General features: G+C 36.2%; 1 protein-coding gene across 1 annotated transcript in view; it reads right to left on the bottom strand.

The window, feature by feature from the left end:
- Nucleotides 1–244: 244 nt before the first annotated feature.
- Nucleotides 245–21511, bottom strand: part of bcr (BCR activator of RhoGEF and GTPase) — a 92178-nt gene continuing 70911 nt past the window's right edge. The window contains exons 17-23 of the mRNA XM_067422645.1: nucleotides 9008–9067; nucleotides 8815–8924; nucleotides 7920–8059; nucleotides 7164–7298; nucleotides 6971–7076; nucleotides 6326–6488; nucleotides 245–3085 (exon numbers count right to left, since the gene is read on the bottom strand). Coding sequence (XP_067278746.1) covers nucleotides 2996–3085; nucleotides 6326–6488; nucleotides 6971–7076; nucleotides 7164–7298; nucleotides 7920–8059; nucleotides 8815–8924; nucleotides 9008–9067 — 804 coding nt within the window. The 3' untranslated portion in view covers nucleotides 245–2995. The remainder of the gene's footprint in view (nucleotides 3086–6325; nucleotides 6489–6970; nucleotides 7077–7163; nucleotides 7299–7919; nucleotides 8060–8814; nucleotides 8925–9007; nucleotides 9068–21511) is intronic.

The raw sequence follows: 21511 nt of genomic DNA, 5'->3' as shown, positions 1-21511 counted from the left end.
GCGCGAGTCAGCTGTTTTCGGAAAGAATCAGTCTTATACAAATATGATAAAACTAAAGACTCTTTAGAGATATGAAGGATGCGATACTACTCTATAGGTACTCAAGATTAACATGATATTGGCAGAAACTGTGTGTGTTATGTAGCCTTTAACTCAAATACAAGGAAGGGAAACTACCGTGGCACCCCAGATTAAATATGAACAGTAATATTTAGGGGAAAAAAACACCATGAAGTAGCAGGCATTCATATACAGGAGGTTTTATTCAACATTTTGTGTATAAACATAGGCCGCAAATGCCTTCCAAACGTTTCAGTCTGCAGAATTCATTATCTATTTGTACAGTCCTATAACCAGAACATTAAGATATTAGCAATAATAAATAGTGACAAAAACCTTAAGAGGAAAAGGGGAGAGCATCCGTAGCCTGTCCCAGTGGCTGTCCAGCATGTCTTCATGTGTTTAAAGGCAAGATTTCAAAATAAATCATCATAAGATTACAATGGATAACACAGATGGACCCCTTGCAGTGCTTTCATGACCAATCATTTCAAAACTGTTATACTTCGTGGATACAAAGGAATCCGTTTCTTGCATAATGCAATATCAGACTGCAGAAAATGTTTCTCACTGTGTGTGACACAATCTCGTTACGTCGAGAAGGAATGATCACATTAGTCTTTAAACGATGTGCAGTGCAAAGAAATTGCTTCTCAAATATCATGCGCCGTATCACTCCCATTAAACAGGAGCATATGTCCAATATTTCTAACCCGGTAACATTCAACAATCTAAATAAGCACATTAAATAAGCAATTAACTCAAACGGGAATGCTTTGAATCACCTAATGCCTTCTGACAGCAACATATCACAGTTTATGAGTTTAAGAGTTTCATTTTACAAAAAGAAAGTCAGGGACATCTCTAGACAAAACCACATGTGATGCTGTAAAATGACGATTAATATCTCGTATGCTGAATTCAGATCGGACAGGTGCAAGATACAGGAAATGTACATTTAGTGCCGACAATCAGAGAAGAGAACAGACTGCGATAATGGGAACGCACCTTTACTGCACACGGTAACGGAAAAAAGACTCTTTTCGATCGCCGCACCCCTTTTTGTATACGTGACACAGACTTCAAAAATCCTTCTACAGTAGCCAGAATTTGGTATAACGTTACAAATCAAACACACAAATAACACTTATCAAACATAAAAAAAACGAACATTAAAAAAACACTTAGATCAAAAAACATGCCTGCATGTTAAATAATGTAACTAAAGCACCTTTAACTGAAATAAGAAAATTAAGAGCACTAATTTTTACTGATATAATTAACAGAAATGCTATAAAGACAGAATACCTGTACTGCATCGTTCTTGCCGTCCATTATCGACCCTTCCTTCATTAAACCACCTGACAGGACTCAAGGGTAACAGTTTGTGCTATATACAGCATTGTGTTCTTATCTTAAAGGGATAGTTCACCCAAAAAAATTCTGTCATCATTTACTCACCGTCAAGGTGTTTTTTTTAAACAGTTTTTTGAACAGTTGATAGTCCCCATAGACTTCCATAACTGTTTAGTTACATCATTTCTTCTTTTGTGTTCAACAGAAGAAAGAAACTCATACTTGACGGGGAGAAAATGATTCCAGAATTGACATTTTCAGGTGAACTGCCCCTTTAATGTCTTGCGATGAGACAGAGAGGCACTGCTGTATGGTTCTCAGCAAGACATAAACCACAGTGTGCTGTGAAGCTAGAGAGAGAGATAGAAAGAGAGAGAGCTGATAGGAAGGACAGGGAAGAGTTTAAAGCCAATACACGCTAAAAACCTCTGCGTTTGGTCATCTCTCAACACTACATACAGGGCAGGGGAAACGCTAGTATTGTGCGCTATCCTCAGAGCATCTTTAAATCCTGAACGGATTGAAAAAGAAAGGAAAAGTAAGAGGATATGTAAGGAATCTACAGTACTTCATAACACAGCAATAAATGTAGACGTACTTTGAAATGACATACGTTGATATCTGTCCCCAAATAAATAATCATAATTATTTTATATGTATAACATTAAAAAAACCTACTTTGAATAAAGAAAAATATATTGACCCTTTTAGTTATGAAATTTATGAAGGTTTAGCTCTCTCCCAAAATATGAGGGAAAAAAATCTAAACTACAAAAGCACGTATCGTATGTTTTTAAACACACTCATGAATCTTTAAATATTGCTTGATAGAGAGGTATGGGCCAAAAAAAAGAAAAGAAAATTTAAATAAGATTTTACTCAGATCAGTCGATTTTTCTGATTGTGTCTCGATGTTCTTAAATTAGAATCACATCAATACTGACAATAACTGAACCAAACACCATCTTCTACACAGAAATCCTATTAAATTAAGTCAAACACAAACTTTAAATGATTGACAAACACTAAGAGAAGCTAGTCGTTTGACTTTTAAAGAGTCTGCAATAAGAACTACGTTGAACTGCCATGTAATTGTCTATCACATAAATTGGAGCTGGATACTGAATTGTAGCAGCACAGAAAGAGCATCAGTGACCAGTGGGGACAGACAAAATGAGGACAAACATAAAGCCAGAAGAGACAGAATTCACTGTCACCAGCTGATATGAATGACCATTGGAGGCCCACATACAGGACACAAGAGCATGCTCAGCGATCTGAGGACTCACAGAATGCGGAGCGAAGGTGCTGAACGGACACTGATGTTCAGAGAAAAATAGGCGGTTTACATGGAGGGTTTGGTAATATTCAAGATGTGCTCCGAGTAAGTACAGTTCTTCAATGTTTAAAAGCGCTGCGGTGCCCCCTAGTGGCGTAAGCTAGAAAATGCGCGAAAGGCGAAGCACTCCTGCTTTTGCCTAGAAGGACGCAGCTCTTGTGCATTCCAGTGCATTCCATTCCAAACTCGCTTGGTCTCTTTCCCACTGGTGTGAAACTTACAATGAGAACAAGCACTCCTTTAGACCTCAGTGGAAAACAGGATACTCTGTCTCTTACTGTCTGGCGTTGGGATGGTCTCTAACTGAAGGAAATACAGCAGAACTTGAACCTGCAGAACAAAACAAAAAAAACAGAACATGTCAAGAGACGAGTAATTGATAAAACATCAAACAGATCAAACTGTAAATGTGTTTCCCATTGTTTTTACAAACAGACACGTTTAAATATTTTTCTGTAGAATAATTTTCTGCTTCTGACAGCATGTTCATAGTCCATAGTTGTAGTACTCGAGACCAGTCTTTTTGAAGGTCTTGTCTCGCCTCTGTCTCGACCACATATGTACTCGGTCTTGTCTCTGTCTCAGACTTAAGAGTACTCAAGACTTTGTTTCAGGCCCAGTCAAGATATTACTGGGATATTACTAAATTGCTGGTGCATCTGATTTATTTATTAACATCATTAAATGTGATTAGATGTAAAACTTCCTGCTTCAGATGAAATTAGGTTTTCTTATTGTGGCGATTCAGAAATTAATGAGTGATTTTGTAAAAAATGTCACCAAAATAATGCAAATGCTCACAAAATGCAAGATATTGTTGCAAAAATGTACTTATATGAGATCCGGATTTTTATATGATAACATGATAAAATAAAGCAATAGCACAAGAGCAAGAGAGACTTTTTCATATGACTGCTAACGTAATTTACCAATTCAGATGCATCATCTGTACCACCTCTGCAGTGTAAAGATGAATTTTGTTGTTAAAGGATTAGTTCACTTCAAAATAAAAAAAATTCCTGATATTTTACTCACTCCTATCTCATCCAATGTGTCTTTCTTTCTTCAGTCGAAAATGAATTATGTTTTTTGAGGAAAAAATCCAGGATTTTTCACCACAAAATGGACTTCAAAAGGCAACCAACTGGGTTGAAGGTCCAAATCAATGCAGTTTCAAAGGGTTTCTTGCACGATCCCAGATGAGGAATAGGGTCTTATGTAGCCAGACCATGGAACATTAAAAAAAAAAAATACATTGCTCATTGCAACAAACCTACATTGCTCATCTTGCGCTGCTCTGCGGCTCGATACAGATTGACTTATCACTTCTAGGTCATGCCCCAATCGAACGTGCAAAGACTAATACAAATGGTGTTTATCGAAAAATACTCCATCTTCAACTTCAAAGTCTTCCCATATCGTTGTTTTACCTTTTCTGCTAAAGGATGTTTGTATTAGTCTTTGCCTGTGCGCTTTGCAAACACGGGGGCGGGTATTTCTGCTTACGTCTAGCGTGACCTTTCCGATTACGTAATTACCGGCGAGCGCAGAACGCTCTTAAGCCTTTCAAAACTGCATTGATTTGGACCTTCAACCCGGTTGGTTGCCATTTAAGTCTACTGTGTGAAGACAAATCCTGGAATGTTTTCTTCAAAAAACTGAATGTATTTTCAACTGAAGCATGGACATCTTCGATGAGATGGGGGTGAGTAAATTATCAGGAAATTGTCATTTTGAAGTGAACTAATAATTTAATGATTTCAGGTGATTGGTAACCAGTGTTGCCACAGTTACTTTGAAAAAGTAATCTGATTACTGATAACTCCTTTAAAAAGTAACTTAGTTACTTTACAGATTACTTGATTTTAAAAGTAACTAAGTTAGATTACAAGTTACTTTATTAGTCACATTCAGCAGTTGCCGACAACACCCCTGCCGCCTCAAAATAAAAATGACAACAGTTTTTTCCAACACACTTTATTGCATTTATGCCCGAGCCTGACGGCCCCCGACTTCTTCAGCGCAGCTGCTAGAGTTATGGCCTTTTTACAACTGGCTCCTTCATTCATTTTCTCTGACCAGGTATCTATCTGATTGCGAAATGACCAGGAGTAGGCCTAAAGGCCGTCCGAGAGTCTTTCGAGACGTATTTAATTCTGATCACTCAAACAAACCAATTCAGAAGGTGTATGAAAGCATTTCAGACGAAACCGAACAAATGTAAATGTAGGCTATCTGGTTGTTTAAACCACGTGTAAATTTTACTCCTGGCAAATAATTAAAAAATAAATGTGTGAGAGCGTGTTATGTTGTAGTCAGATAGATATGATGGTCCTACTGCAACATCGCTGCAAATGAGTAAAGCATGCCAACGCAAATGGCCATAAATGAAACTTTAAAATAAGTCACACAAAACACAATCATCTTCAATATAAATTAATGAGACTAAATGATCTTACCAGTGCTTAGGTCACTCTCTCTCATATTGCGATCTTTGAATTTGAAATGGGCAGCTGAATAAAATGCTAGAATCTTTTGCTTTGATGTGAACTCCGTTAAATGAGCATATACCGCGGGAATTGAAGATCGGATTTATATTAATTTTGCTGAAGTGTAAGGTTGGCTATAAGACAACCTGCATGTTCTTTTTTTTGTTTTTGTTTAGATTGTGTAGCCAGTTTCGTTTTTTTGAGCGCCGTTGCGAGCAGTAGGCTAGCCTATCAGCCTGCCTCAGCTCGTCAAAAATGCCTTTGTGGTGGTATAATAACTAGCCTACTTTGTTTTTAATGTCAAAGTAGTTATATTTTGTTTCGTTTCTTTATTAAGTTTATTTAGAAAAATGTTTAGAGCAATTTTTTGTTTGTTAAATTAAAGTTTTAATTTTTGTATGTGACGACCCAGTGAGTTAACCGCATGTTTAATCAATTTTGTCTCTCAAACCAACTCTTGAATTGTCTTGCCTATATAAACTTTAATTTAACAAACAAAAAATTGCTCTGAACATTTTTCTAAATTAGGTTAATAAAGAAACGAAACTAAATATAACTACTTTGACAATAAAAAACTAAACTGAACTATTTTAATGGCTGCAAAAATGTAAAAAAATAAAATAAATAAAAATAAATAAATAACACGGGCTCCAGCCGGACTCGGGCTGAGAATTTTGATAAGATGTCGGTTTTTACTAAGGAAAATTACTAAAATAGTAACTCACAGTGACTTGGATAAGTAACTTTAATCTGATTACTGGTTTGGAAATAGTAACGCGTTAGATTACTCGTTACTGGAAAAAAGTAGTCAGATTAGAGTAACGCGTTACTGGCATCACTGTTGGTAACAGCTCTATAAAGTGTCTTATTCTAATTATGATCATTGATTAAAAATAAATAATTTGTCAAGTGGCAATGTGGATCCTTATGAATTTAAAGACTGCTGGTCTGGGTTAGGGTTAGGGTTAGGGTTAGGTCGTGGTCTCGGATTAGATGGTCTGAACTACAACCCTACACAGACCTTAAATTGTAAATAGTCAATCATGGGTTTCCATACGGTTTCACATAGGTCTGAGCATACCTGTGACATGACTTCCAGCGACCAGCTGTCCCCCATTGTGATAGGCTGTGTGGGGTTAGTGGGGATCTTGCTGTCCTTCTCAGAAGGTCGTAGCAGGGTCGGGCCAAACACGGTGGCCAGATTGTGAAGAGACATCTTGTTTACACTCTCCTTTTCGGCAACCCTAATAACAAAAATAGGATGAGCAAAACTTGAAGAAGAGAGGATTACCGTAAATAAAACTGCATCTAGATTAAACATGTCAAGAACATGTTCAAGCCATTTTCAGACTAAAATGTTAAAAGATTTTTATATAATATTAAATTATATTACATGATATTTAGGAAAAAATGCCTAATTATCATGGAATTATATAGAAAAAATATTTATATTTCCTAATGCAAAATATTCATTAATTTAGTGTTTTTTTGGAGGGATTTGGGGTGAAAATTGACCTAGATATGTTCATGGTGAGATTCACCCAACTAAACCTTTTGATTATAAAGCTAGCAGCACTCCTAGAATGACCATGTGATGTAAACAAGCAGAACGTGCTCCAGGAACAAATGTCTTAATAACCAATCATAGCCTTAACCCTAACTCCAATCCTACTCCTAAAATCTTCAAGCTTTGATTTTTTTCCAAAGTCATTTCAATCTTGTCTACCTCTTGAGATGATCCAGCAGGAAAAGGAAGGTGACCAGGTTGGGCTCTGGTAGAGACAGCAGGAGGTTCAGCATACAGCTCTCCTTAGCGACGCTGTCTGAGAGAGCTACAGAGAAATGAGGACATAATCAATATAGTTGAAGCCAAGCCAATACTTAACATTTTGTTTTGTAAGCAAAAACAATTGACAAACCAATGCCTCCTGCAAAGTTAGGGTAGAGCTCATCGGTGAAAAGGGGCTCAGGAAGCTCCCTGAAGTACAGCTTCAGTGTTCCGGCAATGGCATTCACATCCATCTCACTCATCATCACCGACACATCTTTATTATCTGTTACAGAGAAAGAAAAAGAGAGAGGTCAGCAACTAAATTGGCTGACTAAATGCTGTATACGGTTATATCTGTCATTTCTCCATGTCCATGTAAAAACCCTGATCTTCAAGCAGAAGGAACTGGATGAAATATTCTGAATGATATTAATCCACAATCTGACTTGAGATGCAGCCTGGAATTAAACCACACCATATTTGTTCATCAGGCCAGAGGAGACCTGGCCCATCCGACTAAGCCTAAGCCATTTTCTGTCACCGGTAGAGTTTGGGTTCCTGGTCACTGTCACTTTTTGGCCTGCTTAGTTGGGAACATTTAATATTAAGCAATTTTACTGACTTCACTGATACTATTGGATGAAATCACTGTTTTCAACTAATTCCATAATTGATGAACTTTACACAGCTGTTGAACAAACTGAATCAACACTGAACTGATTTCAACTGAATAATGACTGTTTACTATTGTCTTTTAAGAGCTGCTTTACAGCAGAAATGAAGGATGTTTGCATCACCGCATCATTATTTTCCTCTTCACCACTGTAAAGCTGCTTTGAAACAATCTGTATTGTATAAAGCGCTATATAAATAAACGTGAAATGAAATGACAATGGTCACTCACTAGTATCAAATGCAGTCTTGAGTGCTTGGATGTCAGTTGCCACTCCTGAGACACGGTAGATGCCCACTTCCTCCATTCCTCTTCTTTCAATCTCCTCTAGACACTGTCTGACTATGTAGGGCACTTTAGAGCGCTCCCGTCTGAAATAAAAAATAACATCAACATCACAAAGCCAGTCATTTGACGGACAGAAAGAAGGGCAACATTTTTTTTTCCATTCAGCAAAAACAAAATATGCAAACAAAATCTAAAATTTTGATCTTTTTGAGCAATGATTACTATTTGTGTTTGCACATATTATTTTTTTCTGCAGCCATTACTCATCTTGATCCTTCAGAAATCATTCTAATATACTGATTTGGTGCCTAAGAAACATTTCTTATTAATATTAAAAATGTGTGCTGCTTAATAGTTGAAAGCCTGTGTTCACTGTACATTTTCATTTTATGAAAAGGAGCATTTTGGAAATTCAGTATATTGCAATGACACAAGGGTGAGTAAATTTCAAAATCTTGATTTTTGGATGAATTATCTCTTTAATGTTTTACATTAATCAGCAGTAGGTGCTGCATATGCCGAGACATTTAGTGCACGTGTTAGGGTCTAAGCATCTGTACTGGTGTTGTCATGTTGTCTTTATAGCATTAATTGGTTCTGCCCTTAAACCCATTAGTAAGCTCATTACAGACAATCCTCATTACTGTCAATCATATCAGACCATAAACACTGCACAGAAAAAGGAAAAGTTCTATAAAGCCTATAATTTTCTGTATATTCTAATTTTCTTGACACAATGAATGCCTAAACATGCACAATAACTTGCAGCATAAGCATTTCTCCTTTTTGCAAAAAGGACCAGATAATTTTCTAGTGTATGTCACGTGTGCTTACTCACTTCGTCACTGAGGAGATATTTACTCCAAACACACCCATGGGCTTCCGTGAGGACATTCTCTTCAGGCTGAACTCCCGGCTGGTGAATTTCATGGATATTTTCACCTCGATCTTTAGAATAAAAGGTGTATATTTAGTACTTATAGAGATGGATGGTGGACTTACAGCAGAGAAAAAGATGTGAATATACTCACCCCATTCATAGGGATAACTGTTCTCTGCCAGTCTTTACCCTGGAGCATCTGAGGATCCAGCTGGATAAGAAACAGAAAAAAATGAAATACAATGGGATTTCAAAACATGAACTCCAACAAAGTCATTCACATGGAAGATTTGTCTTTGCTGCGATCTAGGGGGCTTTTGGATTGGCCACACCTGTCACTGCATGAAAAGTGGGATTTTCGTCAGTAAGCGGCACTGTAGATTGTCGTGGAAGATCAGGTTTACGACTGTACACGGCAGTTTGCAGGCGTCACCGAAAACTGCCGTGAATTGTCAGAAATTGACGTGGGCCTTGCTTGGCAGTTGTCCCCCCCAAGACCCCCCTTCCCTTAACTCCAGGGGAGGCTTTAACATGTAAATGAACATGCTGTGAGCTATACAAATGCAAATCAGGGTAGCAGGAGTTTTAACCCATGTGACATTTAAAAGGTATTAACTTCCTTCTAAGAAAATCTCTTAGATAGATCAGGCTCAGTATAGCCTAATTGTAAAATCTTAAACTTAAGCTTGAATTTATATATTTGATGAAAGTATTCTAGATTATTTATTGTGTGTCATTTGCAATCAGTCCCCGTGAATTCAGTGCGACTCGCAATTTTGACCAATCACCGCAACTTTTACCAATCATTGCGGTCTCCTGCTAATAAGCGGCGTCATACATCAGCAAACTTTATATATCATATATCATTGCCTGTCAAAATTAACGTGTTAACGCAAATTAATTTTAACGGCACTACACTGTTTGGAAATTACATTGTATATGTTTAAAGGTAGGACTTTGGCATATATAAATTACTTGATTTTGAATCATTTTACTTTATTTAGAAGATTTAAAACCCTTTCAAACTTTCAAATGCAGAATGACCCCCCAAATCTTGTATATCAGCTGGGATGTGCAGGTGGGCAAGGGGTGGGCAATATAATAGATTATAATAGAATATAATAGGCTAATATGAGAAAGGTAATATGACAGGCTATGAGTTATTTTAGTTAGGATATATATATATAATTTAAAAAATACCCTAAGCAAATTACAAAAACAATAGTTATTAAAAATAAAATAAAAATTCCGATACTAATACGACACAATGTAATTTATTGAATGTAATTGTCATTGGATACGACTTTCATCGAAAAGAATGTAACAAAATGTGGGTGTGGTCTGTGTTGTGAAATGAAACCACATTAAAAATTCCCTTAAACTGCGTTTGAAACATACAGCAAAGCAGCGACAGAGGAAAACACAGAGCCTGATATTATGCAAACATTTACCAATAATGTGGAAAGCGTTTTAAATCTGTTCAGTGGAAAATCCGCTGTGACTAATCTGTCCTCGTCTAACATCTGCTGTGAATCCAGGTAAAACTAGCTGCGTGCACGCGCCCGTCCCCAGATAACATGATCCCCAGTTGATCCGTAACACCGGCGGGACGAAGCAGCTGAATGCAATCAGTGGGCTTTCTCGTCAGCTTGCTCCGTTTGCTGCCGATTTTAACGAGCAGTTAACTTTAGTAATCTCCAGGTTGCTGTCCATGGATGATAGGTTGCTTGCTTTGGAGTCGAAAAACTGTGTGGAAGATACTAACTTTAAGAAGAGAAGACGAGTGCCTAAGAGAAGACCAGTCCTAAGATTGCGGTAAGACTGTTATCTAAGCTAAAGTAACCTAAAGCAAAGCTTTTTAAGTAGCACAAGCTGAAATTAGCCTTGTAAAAGAACAAATGTAAGTTGCTTTATAAAAGTGTTTTCTTTCTCTGGTCATTTTACAGGAAGCAGTACGCCGTCTTCACAACTTCGTCATAACACTCATTTAATTGTTTTCCAGCTGCATGTAAGACAGAGAGACAGTACGCAGGAGCTACAAACATCCAGTTCTTGCGTCGCAAGCAGAAGCTGTGAAGAGTTCAGCTCGGAGTCGATTGAGAAGAAAGAGGGTAAGATTTATTAGATTAGATCCGTTTTTGGTCAGTGTGACTATTTTTCAGGTGCATTTTACGCAGTACATCGCGCAATACTGATTGTCTTTATTGTTTGTTTTTACAGCTGCTAGAAGCAAGAAAGAGTGTGTTAGCTGAGGATGAGGTGGGCCTTTGGAAGTGCGCTACCATAGACCTGATGAGGAAGACGGCATCGTTCGCGCGGTGTCTGGATGGACTGTTTGACCAGCCAGGAGCTCGCCGAGCTCTGTGCCACGCTGCAATCGAGATGAGAGGCGATTCCAAAGAACAGGGCAACGCACGACAGACGTCTGAAAAATGGACTGAAAACAGACAGAATGGCGCTAGTTACCTACAGCTCTGAAGCGGAAAACAGACTTCATGGTGCTGTAGGATTTTGGGCTTCTCGTGAGCTTCCTATTGTTGTGTGGGCAGATCTCACACGTTTTGCATTTGGTTGTGTGTTTGTGTTTGTTCTAATAAAGCTCTTTCTTTGAATAAACTGCACGTCCCTGGCATATTTTCCTTTCCTCAATAAATGAATGTCCTTGATGATTATAATAGCGTAGTCCATAGGATAACAATGACATGAATATAAAACATAATAGCATATCACATGAATATGAATATATACAATTAAAAAATAATATGCAAATCATAATTTTATATATGTGTGTAAAATTATTATAATTTGGGGGTTTAAATTTATTAATTTATTACCCAGGTTGACCAATAGTAACAGATCTGCCAACCAATCACGAGTGATATTTCTTGTTTCAATGTAGTAGTTTCAACCAATACTGAGTGAGGAAATTCAAGCCATTCCGGCAAGGCGCTGCCCAGAGCTGCTATTCATATGCTAATTAGAGCCATTAGCGCCGGCGCCAGCATGCCTCCGCGAGCTCCACATACGTCATGGTTCGTTTCCGTCAATATGTGGCACAGACGAACGCGACGTTCACAGGCTGTAAACTGACGTTAATTGTCGAAAATCAGGGAGATTTCCGGCCGTGGTGATTAAAAAGAACTTCCGTTGAGACAAGCGCAGATGGCGCAGGGCTGACCCGGCAGACTGAGTTCAGGGCGGATGTCGATTCCCAAGGCGGTTGGCAACAGCTGGATTGTGAGTGGACAGGAGAGTGTGGAGGGAAGTGACGGATCAGGAAATGAACGAGGAGAGATGGAAGTAGGTAGCGGGATGTTTGAAAAATGGGAGACGACTAGGAATAATAAACGGAAAAAGAAAAGGAAAGATAAAACAGATGAAAGTGACTCGGATAGGGAATCGAATATACAGGATGAGCGGAGGGAGGAGTATGTGATCTTTGCAAAACTTGTGGACGAAGGGGATTCGTTTGGAGGTATGAATCCAATGCAGTTAACGAAATCACTTAATAGGGAAATAGGTGAAATAAAGAGTGCTAAAGTCTTAAGAAATGGAGCTCTGTTGGTTGTGTGTAAGGATGAAAGACAAATGGGGAGAGCAATCAAAATAAACATGATAAACAAAAAGAAAGTGGAGTGTTCTATGACTTATAGGAAATTCGCAAAAGGAGTCATTACAGGGATTCCGGTAAACGTATCAGTTGAAGAGGTGAAAAAAAACATAACAAATGTAAAAGTAAATGAAGTTAGACGTCTAAAAATAAACAGGAACGGAAATATGCTAGATAGCCTTTCAGTTATGATCAATTTTGATCAGGAAAAACTCCCGGAGAGAGTGTATATTGGTTTCATGTGTTATGATGTGAGGCTCTACATTCCACCCCCACTTAGATGCTTTAAATGTCAGAGATTTGGACATGTGGCAGCAGTATGCAAGGGCAAGCAAAGATGTGGTAAATGTGGTGGTGAGCATGAGTATGGAAAATGCCAAGAGGGTACAAAGCTGAAATGTTGTAATTGTGGTGGGGAACACAGTTCTGCCTACAGAGGATGTGAGGTTAGCAAGAGGCAAGCTGAAGTACAACGTGTCAAAGCTGTACAGGGAATTAGCTATGCAGAAGCAGCAAGGAAGGTTCCAGGAATTGTGACGATGGTTAGACAACCAGGAAATAGGAGCAAAGAAATGAATATGTGTCAAGGATGTGATAAGCTGAAAGAAGAAACTCTGATAGTGAAAAGGAATGATTTTGTAATGTTCATGGCGGAGATTATAAACTGTTCTGCTCAGACAAAAAGCCGAAATGAAAGAATTAAAATAATTGTTAAATCTGCAGAGAAGTATCTAGATGTGAAAGGGCTGCTATGGGAGACCGTTAGAGATACCCTTAATGTAGAGACACAATCTTCTCAGGCATGTGCTGGATCATCTTAATGTTTTTGACAATACTACAGTGGAATGCAAGAAGTTTAATTGCGAATGGTCAAGAGTTTAAGAAATATATAGATAATTTAAAAGAGAAACCTAACATAATATGTATTCAGGAAACATGGTTAATACCACAATTGGATTTTTTAATAAAAGGATATAATGGAATAAGAAGAGATAGAGAATCTGGTAGAGGGGGAGGAATAGCAACATTTATACAAAATGGAATGAAATATAAGGTAGTAGAAATAAATAAAGATAATGAATCAATTATAAGTAAGATATGGACTGAAAGAGGGTGTGTAGATATCATAAATTACTATAATCCATGTGGAAAATTAAGTCAAAATATTTTAGAAGCTGTTGTTGGTCCTTTGTATGACAATGTAGTGTGGTGTGGCGATTTTAACTCTTATAATTCATTATGGGGAAGTAATAAAACTGATGTGAATGGCCAACTTATTGAAGATTTTATTGATGATAATGAGTTAGTGTGTATTAATAATGGAGAGGGAACGCGATATAATAGCTTACAAAATACAGAAACGGCACTAGACCTGACGTTTGTATCTACACTAATAGCAGGGATAAGTACATGGAGTGTGATCAAGCATACTACAATAGGGAGTGATCATTATCCTGTAGTGACTACAGTTGGTACTAAGATATGTTATGAAAAAGAAAATAGAAGTCCTAGATGGAAATTGGAGAAGGTAAATTGGGAAGTTTTTCAAGTAATATGTGAAAATAGATGTATGACTCTTCTAGAGGAGAACCAGATGGATGTAAATGAATTTAACAAAAAGCTAGTAAGTGAAATAATTCAGTCAGCAGAGGAAGTAATACCCAAAACTACAGGAATTAGACGTATCAAGAACGTACCCTGGTGGAATGATGATTGTAAGGTAGTTGTGAAAGCAAGAAATAAAGCATTTAGGCAACTTAAAAAACAGCATTCTATGGACGCCATGATCAAGTATAAGTGTGCCCAGGCATTAGTAAGGAAAACAATAAAAATACAAAAGCGTATTTTTTGGAGGCAGTACTGTGATAGTATTGGAAGAGAAGTGCAACTGTCAGAAATATGGAATATGATCAGGAAAATGGGGGGGATTAGAAGGAATTATGAGTTACCAGTGTTGGTCGGTGCAGACAGAATGGCTGTTAGTAATATAGATAAAGCCGAACTTCTAGCACAATCTTTTAAGAAAGTTCATAGTTCAGATAATCTCTCAGAAGAAGCTAGGAAAAGTAGGAGTAGAACATTAATGGACTACCCAAATGTATTAGAGAAAGATGAGATGTCAGATAGTTTACTTAACCTTCCTCTAAACATGTTTGAGTTAAGAAGAGCAATTATAAGTGCTCGGCAGACTACTCCTGGGAAAGATGGAGTATGTTACAAAATGTTGGCACACATGACAGATACTACATTGGAAATGGTTTTAAAATTATTTAACCTAATTTGGGATACTGGTCAACTCCCTATTGTTTGGAAACAAGCAACAATAGTACCCATTCTTAAACCTGGGAAAAACTCATCAGATCCTACTAGCTATAGGCCTATTGCCTTAACCTCTCATTTATGCAAAGTAATGGAAAGAATAATCACAGAAAGAATGATGTACTTCTTAGAGAGTAAAGATCTATTATCTCCTTATCAGAGTGGATTCCGAAGGGGTCGGAATACAATGGACTCTGTATTATGTCTAGAGTCAGACATCAGAAAAGCACAAACTAACAAAGAAGTAGTAATAGCTGTTTTTTTTGATGTGGAAAAGGCATATGATATGCTCTGGAAAGAAGGATTATTAATAAAATTAAAGTCTTTGGGAATTGAAGGTAAAACATATAATTGGGTTCAAGATTTTTTATTAAACAGGAAAATACAAGTAAAAGTAGGTGAAGAATACTCCAGTGTGTATACAGTGGAGAATGGCACACCACAAGGTAGTGTATGTAGTCCGTTATTATTTAATATAATGATTAATGATATTTTCTCTCAAGTTGAACAAAACATTGGGAAATCTTTATATGCAGATGATGGGGCGTTGTGGATTAGAGGTCGTAATATAACTTATATTAATAAAAAAATGCAAGGGGCAATAGGTGAAGTTGAAAAGTGGGCTAATAAATGGGGTTTTAAATTATCTGTAGCAAAAACAAAGGTCATTTGTTTTTCAAGGCGGCATAAAGTCACACCTCTATCTTTAAAATTGTATGGGAATCCTCTGGAGCAAGTCAAATCAGTAAGGTTTCTTGGGGTTTGGTTTGATGAAAAATTGACATGGAAAGTTCATTTGGATAATATTAAGGACAAGTGTAAAAAGGTTATCAATATTCTTCGGTGTTTGTCAGGACAGGAATGGGGAGCAAGTAGAACATCTCTACAAAATATATACTGGGCACTCATGAGGTCTGTCTTTGACTATGGATGTATAGCTTATATGTCAGCAGCAGAATCAAATCTCAAACAATTAGATGTATTGCAAGCTCAAGCCTTAAGAATCTGCAGTGGATCATTTAAAACATCCCCAGTATCATCAATGCAGGTGGAGATGGGAGAAATGCCTTTAGGCATCAGGCGAATGAAGCTGATGTTGACATATTGGGTTAATATCCAGGGACAAAATGTTTCGCATCCTGTCAAAAGTGTATTGAAAGAGTGCTGGGAACATAATGAAACAAACTATGTAAGTTTTGGGTGGATAGGTGATGCAAAGGCTAGGAATATAGGTTTATGTCAATTACAGTACAGCAATACAGTATCAATATCCTCCATCCCTCCATGGTTATTCCCCTCCCCTGCTATTGACCTCAATATAAAGCAGGAAATAAATAATACATCTAAACAAGTTCCAGTGTGTCATATAGTGAGGAATTATTTTGAGATGCATTTCCAAGATTCAGTGGTTTTATTTACAGATGGATCAAAAGATCCGGATACAGGAAATGCAGGGGCAGCTGTATATATTCCAACATATGATTTTTATATCAAGAAAAGAGTTACCAATCATTTGTCAGTTTATACAACAGAGTTATTAGCGATATTATTGGCCTTGCAGTGGTTAGAGGAGAAAGAACTAAATAACACAGTCATTGCATCTGATAGTTATTCTGCACTGGAAAGTATAAAATCTGGTAGGTCATCTTTTAGAATGGACATAATTAATGACATTTTCCATAAGGTATATAATTTGAAGGTGAAAGGTATAGAAACACAATTTGTTTGGGTTCCTGCCCATGTTGGCGTGGAAGGGAATGAGAAGGTGGATATTCTGGCAAAACAAACTCTAAAATTAAAACGGATAGATCTACAAGTTCCATTAAGCAAAATGGAAGCTAAAGTATACATTAGGAAATTCGCGTATTCAGTATGGCAGATACATTGGGATGATACTGAATTAGGCAGACACCTATATAATATACAAAATCAGGTTGGTTCTGGGAGAAGGGAGAGCAGGAATCGAAGAGAAGGAAGTATTATAACTCGGATGAGAATAGGTCACACAGGACTTAATAGTACACTATATAAGATTGGAAAGCATCCAACTGGGGAATGCACATACTGTTGTAAACAAGAAACAGTTGAGCATGTACTGCTTCATTGTGTGAAGTATAATAATGAGAGACATCACCTTATTCAATCACTTAAGATAGCAAAACATCATGACTTTACAATGCCAGGTTTGTTAGGGAAAACAGATAGCCAGTTGAATGGTGATATTATAAAATTTTTGAAAGTAAGTAAATTATTCAAAAGAATATAATGTTTTGATTGTTTGTTTGTTTATTTGTTATGTTTATTTTTCAGTTTGTTTATTTGTTTTGATTGTTTTTTGTGTTTGTTTATTTAAATGCCGAATACAAACAATATCATTATCCATACTCCATTCCAGTCGGTGGCGGTAATGCACCAATAAGTTAGGTTGCCAACCGCCAATAAACACCAAAGAAGAAGAAGAAAGAAGAAGATTTCCGGCCGTTTACGGGGACGAAAATCCCACTTTTCATGCAGTGTGTGTCTTCTTTATCTGTTATAAACACCACAGATGAAGGGTCTGAATTGATGTGAACATTTTTCACAATGCCAGTTCTCCTTATACAGCAGTTTTGCACATCACAAGCCGATTTCTACGACCCCTCTAAGCAAACGTGAGGCCATCTGGAGTGGGCCAAATTCAGCATGTTCCTTTCCCTCATCCTGGGCTAATCTCCATATGGTCTCGTGTAAGGCCTGATCCTGCTCTGCTATCTAATCTCATCTTCTCAGTCATTACAACCTGTCTGTCAACGGGGCAGGGACAGGGAGAGAGTGAGAACTGTGGCTTTACCCGGCCAAACACCAGTGCCAACTAAAGTCATTAGAGCTCCAATGGCATGACAAAATACCCACATATTTATAATTTATAACAATTTCATACAATTATCTAAATGTGAGGTAGAATGCTGCCATGAGTGGCAATAATTAAAAGTAATAAAATTATTGCCTGGCACATTTAGAAAAATTGGTAATACTTTGCAATATGGTTTTATTTGTTAACATTAGTTAATGTATTGACTAACATGAACTAACCATGAGAAATACATTTGTTAATTTATTTGTTAATCTTTTTAACATTAGTTAATAAAAATACAGCTGTCCATTGTTCATTTGACTTCACAGTGCATTAACTAAAGTTAACAAATATATATTTTGTAACAACAAAGATTAATAAATGCTGTAAAATGCAGTTCATTATTATTTCATGTTAACTACTGTAGTTGAATAATTTTAACTAATAAAACCTTATTTTAAAATTTTACCAAAATATTAATACTAATTATAATGGCTTGAATAATATCATGGATTATTATGGTTTGAAAAATATTTTACTAAGCATATTTTTTTTTTTTTTTTTGATTATACAGGAAGCAAGAGTAAATGTCAATAGTAATATTCACATTGAATGTAATATTCACGCATTCATTGAATCAAATTGTAATATCATGCCCCGTAGTTCCAATTCTCCTTTCTCATTTCCAAGGTAACTGAAGAAAAACAAAAACATTTAAATTGATTGAAAGACAAAATTTACTTTTTTTAACATCAAAGTTTAATATTTAATACAATACAAAAAAAATGGTACATAATGTATACTCTCTCTCTCTCTCTCTCTCTCTCTCTCTCTCTCTCTCTCTCTCTCTATATATATATATATATATATATATATGTTTTAACATATTTTAGATATTTTTTTTACAAACATTTAATGTAGTCTCTAAATTAATATAAGGCTATAAAATGCATGTATTCTGATTATAAAAATAAACTTTTTAATTAATAAAATGTTTTTATTTTATTTTATATATTTTCAGATGAAGTAAATTCTGACACACTGCAGGACACTGACAGTCACTGCTTAAACATCTACCCATACACAACTGTTAAAATGGTGATTATAACTGAATAAAGTTCCCTTTTAACATAAACAACAATCTGTCATTAGTCCTATCTTTACCTTTCTTCTGTGGAGGACATTCTGTATACGGCACCATAACCGCGTTCCTTTGCCTTCCAGAGCAGTTTGCGTGGAAATGTCTACCTCCACACCCTCCAACAGCCCCACATCACAATCCTTGAAGGGTGAAAAGCAGCTCCTACCCTCCTCAGCCAGCTCTACCACCTCATCTTCACTCATCTCCTTCCCATCTACAACTGTGCAAAACCTGAGCAGAGATCTTTAGCTGGAACTGGGAATCCCTTAGGATGTGATGGGATATGGATCTTGAGGATTATCCTTAAGGGTTATATTTGTTCTAAAAAAGATCTATTGTTGCAACAACGAGCTATTTTCATCAATTCAAATAACTCAGAAGGTCTATAATATCAGGTGAAGTTTAGCTCTTTTAACAATAATAAATCCTCAGTCTGGTGCAAGTGTTGAGCTTCAGAGATCCAATTACTCGCTGCACTGCAATTGAGTTTCATCCAGATTTTTCAAGAGTCCCAAAATCAGCTGTTGTTCACAGAAGGGTCTATTTTCCTCATTCCATTTCCTGCAAATCTGCATAACTTTCTCTTTCTGCACCTCAAGCTCAAAACAGATGATCCCTTGACTTACCTCAGTCTGAGTAAGCTGCCCTGTCCCGGCCCATAAATCCATCAACAGCCACTAACAGTGCACCAATCAGAGCAGGTTTATTCTACTGTCAGGCAGTGTTATCATTTATGTAAAGGAAATAAAAGCTAGCATAAAAAAAAAAAAACATTTCATGACTGTAAAACTAAAATGAATAGTTTGAATGAGTTTTTGGTTTTGTTTTTTTGGACACACTCTACTGTATTTTATGTGTATTATAAACATTTAAAATTAAAAAGACACTATGGAGAGATATACTAGACACCTCAGAGAAATGTACAAGTTTTAATATATTTAAAAAATATTAGTTAAAAAAAAATGTTCACTATAAAGCTCTTTGGAAAGAGCTTCTCAAAGTCACAGCTGGCTGATGGGGGGACAAGTCTAAAACAAGTCTGCTTTCAAAACCACAGAGGGATCATAGCACAGCCCCCTAATCCCTCCCCCTTCCCCCATGATGCACCAACCGACACTTTCCCCTTACGAAACAAAAATATATTGCAATATACTAGAATTTATATTGCAATACATTAGAAAATATATTTCAATGTATCAGAAACTTCCTCATATATTTGAAAATATATAGCAATATATGGATGGACAACCTATTGCTATATATTGATTCATATATTAAAATACATTGATATACAAACAAAACTGAATTATTTCATGTATGTTTATTGAAACAAAGTATTTTTTGTGAGTTAAGCAAGCTCCTGCATATTTTTACAGAGGTTGATTAACAATAGCCCAAATCAGATGGTGCATGACATTCAATATATTTTCTATATTTAGAAAATATGATGGTGCATGACATTCAATATATTTTCTATATTTAGAAAATATTTCTATTAGGGCCGGGACTTTAACGCGTTAATTAAGATTAATTAATTACGTGACTTTAACGCGTTAATTAATTACGCAAAAAAAAAAAAAAAAAAAAAAAAAAAATTACCACACTTATTTTTGCACCGCGGAACGTTTTTGAATGAATGAGTTTCGACGGACCAATTATACTGGAACACCAACTAGCGCTCCGGAGTCACGACAACAACGAACCATGTGAAGATGAACGAAGCTATGGAACGAAGAAGCTGATGAGACTGCTTTGCTTGGCCCCGTGGATGGGAAATTTTGTTTTAAAAAACGAAAGAATGGAAGCGTCGTCAAGAGCATGGTTGTGTGCAAGCTATACAACAAGGAATTCGCGTATCACCGCAGCACATTGAGCCTCAAATATCACAAATAAGCTTCTGCTAAACTGGCAAACATGCACTGGTCTGCTGGACTGAAATAAATAAACAATATTTTGTTGATTAAGCTAATGTTTTCAGTCATTATTCAATGGTATACTAAAAATACATGTGAAAAATTACTTCTCATTGTTCTCAGGTCAAATATTTATATGCAATTAAAATGCGATTAATTAATTACAAAGCCTCTAATTAATTAGATTATTTTTTTTAATCGGAGTTGCGGCCCTAATTTCTATATTAGATTTTAATCTGTTACATTTTAAAATATATGACAGACAGTGTACATTAGATTATTTCATATTTACCATGTATACAATATATATGATAATTATATAGGCCTACTATATAATATAAATCAATATATTTAAGACATATGTTCCCATATAAATCTGATTATATTATCCAGTACATTGAGGTATATTATCTCATATAATTTTACATATATATTTACATATATATAATGACTCTTCCAATATATAATTTCATATATTGTAGGATATATTTCAATATACATAGCAATATATTGAATAGTATAATGATATGTATTTAGTCAATATATGAAAACGGCAATAATTGCAGTATTGTCCCATATATTGCAATATATGACTTGCATATATAATATATTATTATATAATATATCATATGATATATTACCATGTAAATTTCACAATATATGGAGAAACATGAAATATATTGTCAACTAATATATTGAGAAATATATTGTCAACTAATATATTGAGAAATATATTTTTGTTGCGTAAGGGTCAACCAACTGCATCTAAACCTAGACTTTACAAGCAATCATTTGTAAGGTAGAAGAATTTTGAGCTTTTTCTATGACCCCACAAAACT

Source organism: Pseudorasbora parva, chromosome 18 (genome assembly GCF_024679245.1).
Source record: "Pseudorasbora parva isolate DD20220531a chromosome 18, ASM2467924v1, whole genome shotgun sequence".
Lineage (NCBI taxonomy): Eukaryota > Metazoa > Chordata > Actinopteri > Cypriniformes > Gobionidae > Pseudorasbora > Pseudorasbora parva.
This window is presented reverse-complemented; position numbering and strand designations above follow the sequence as displayed.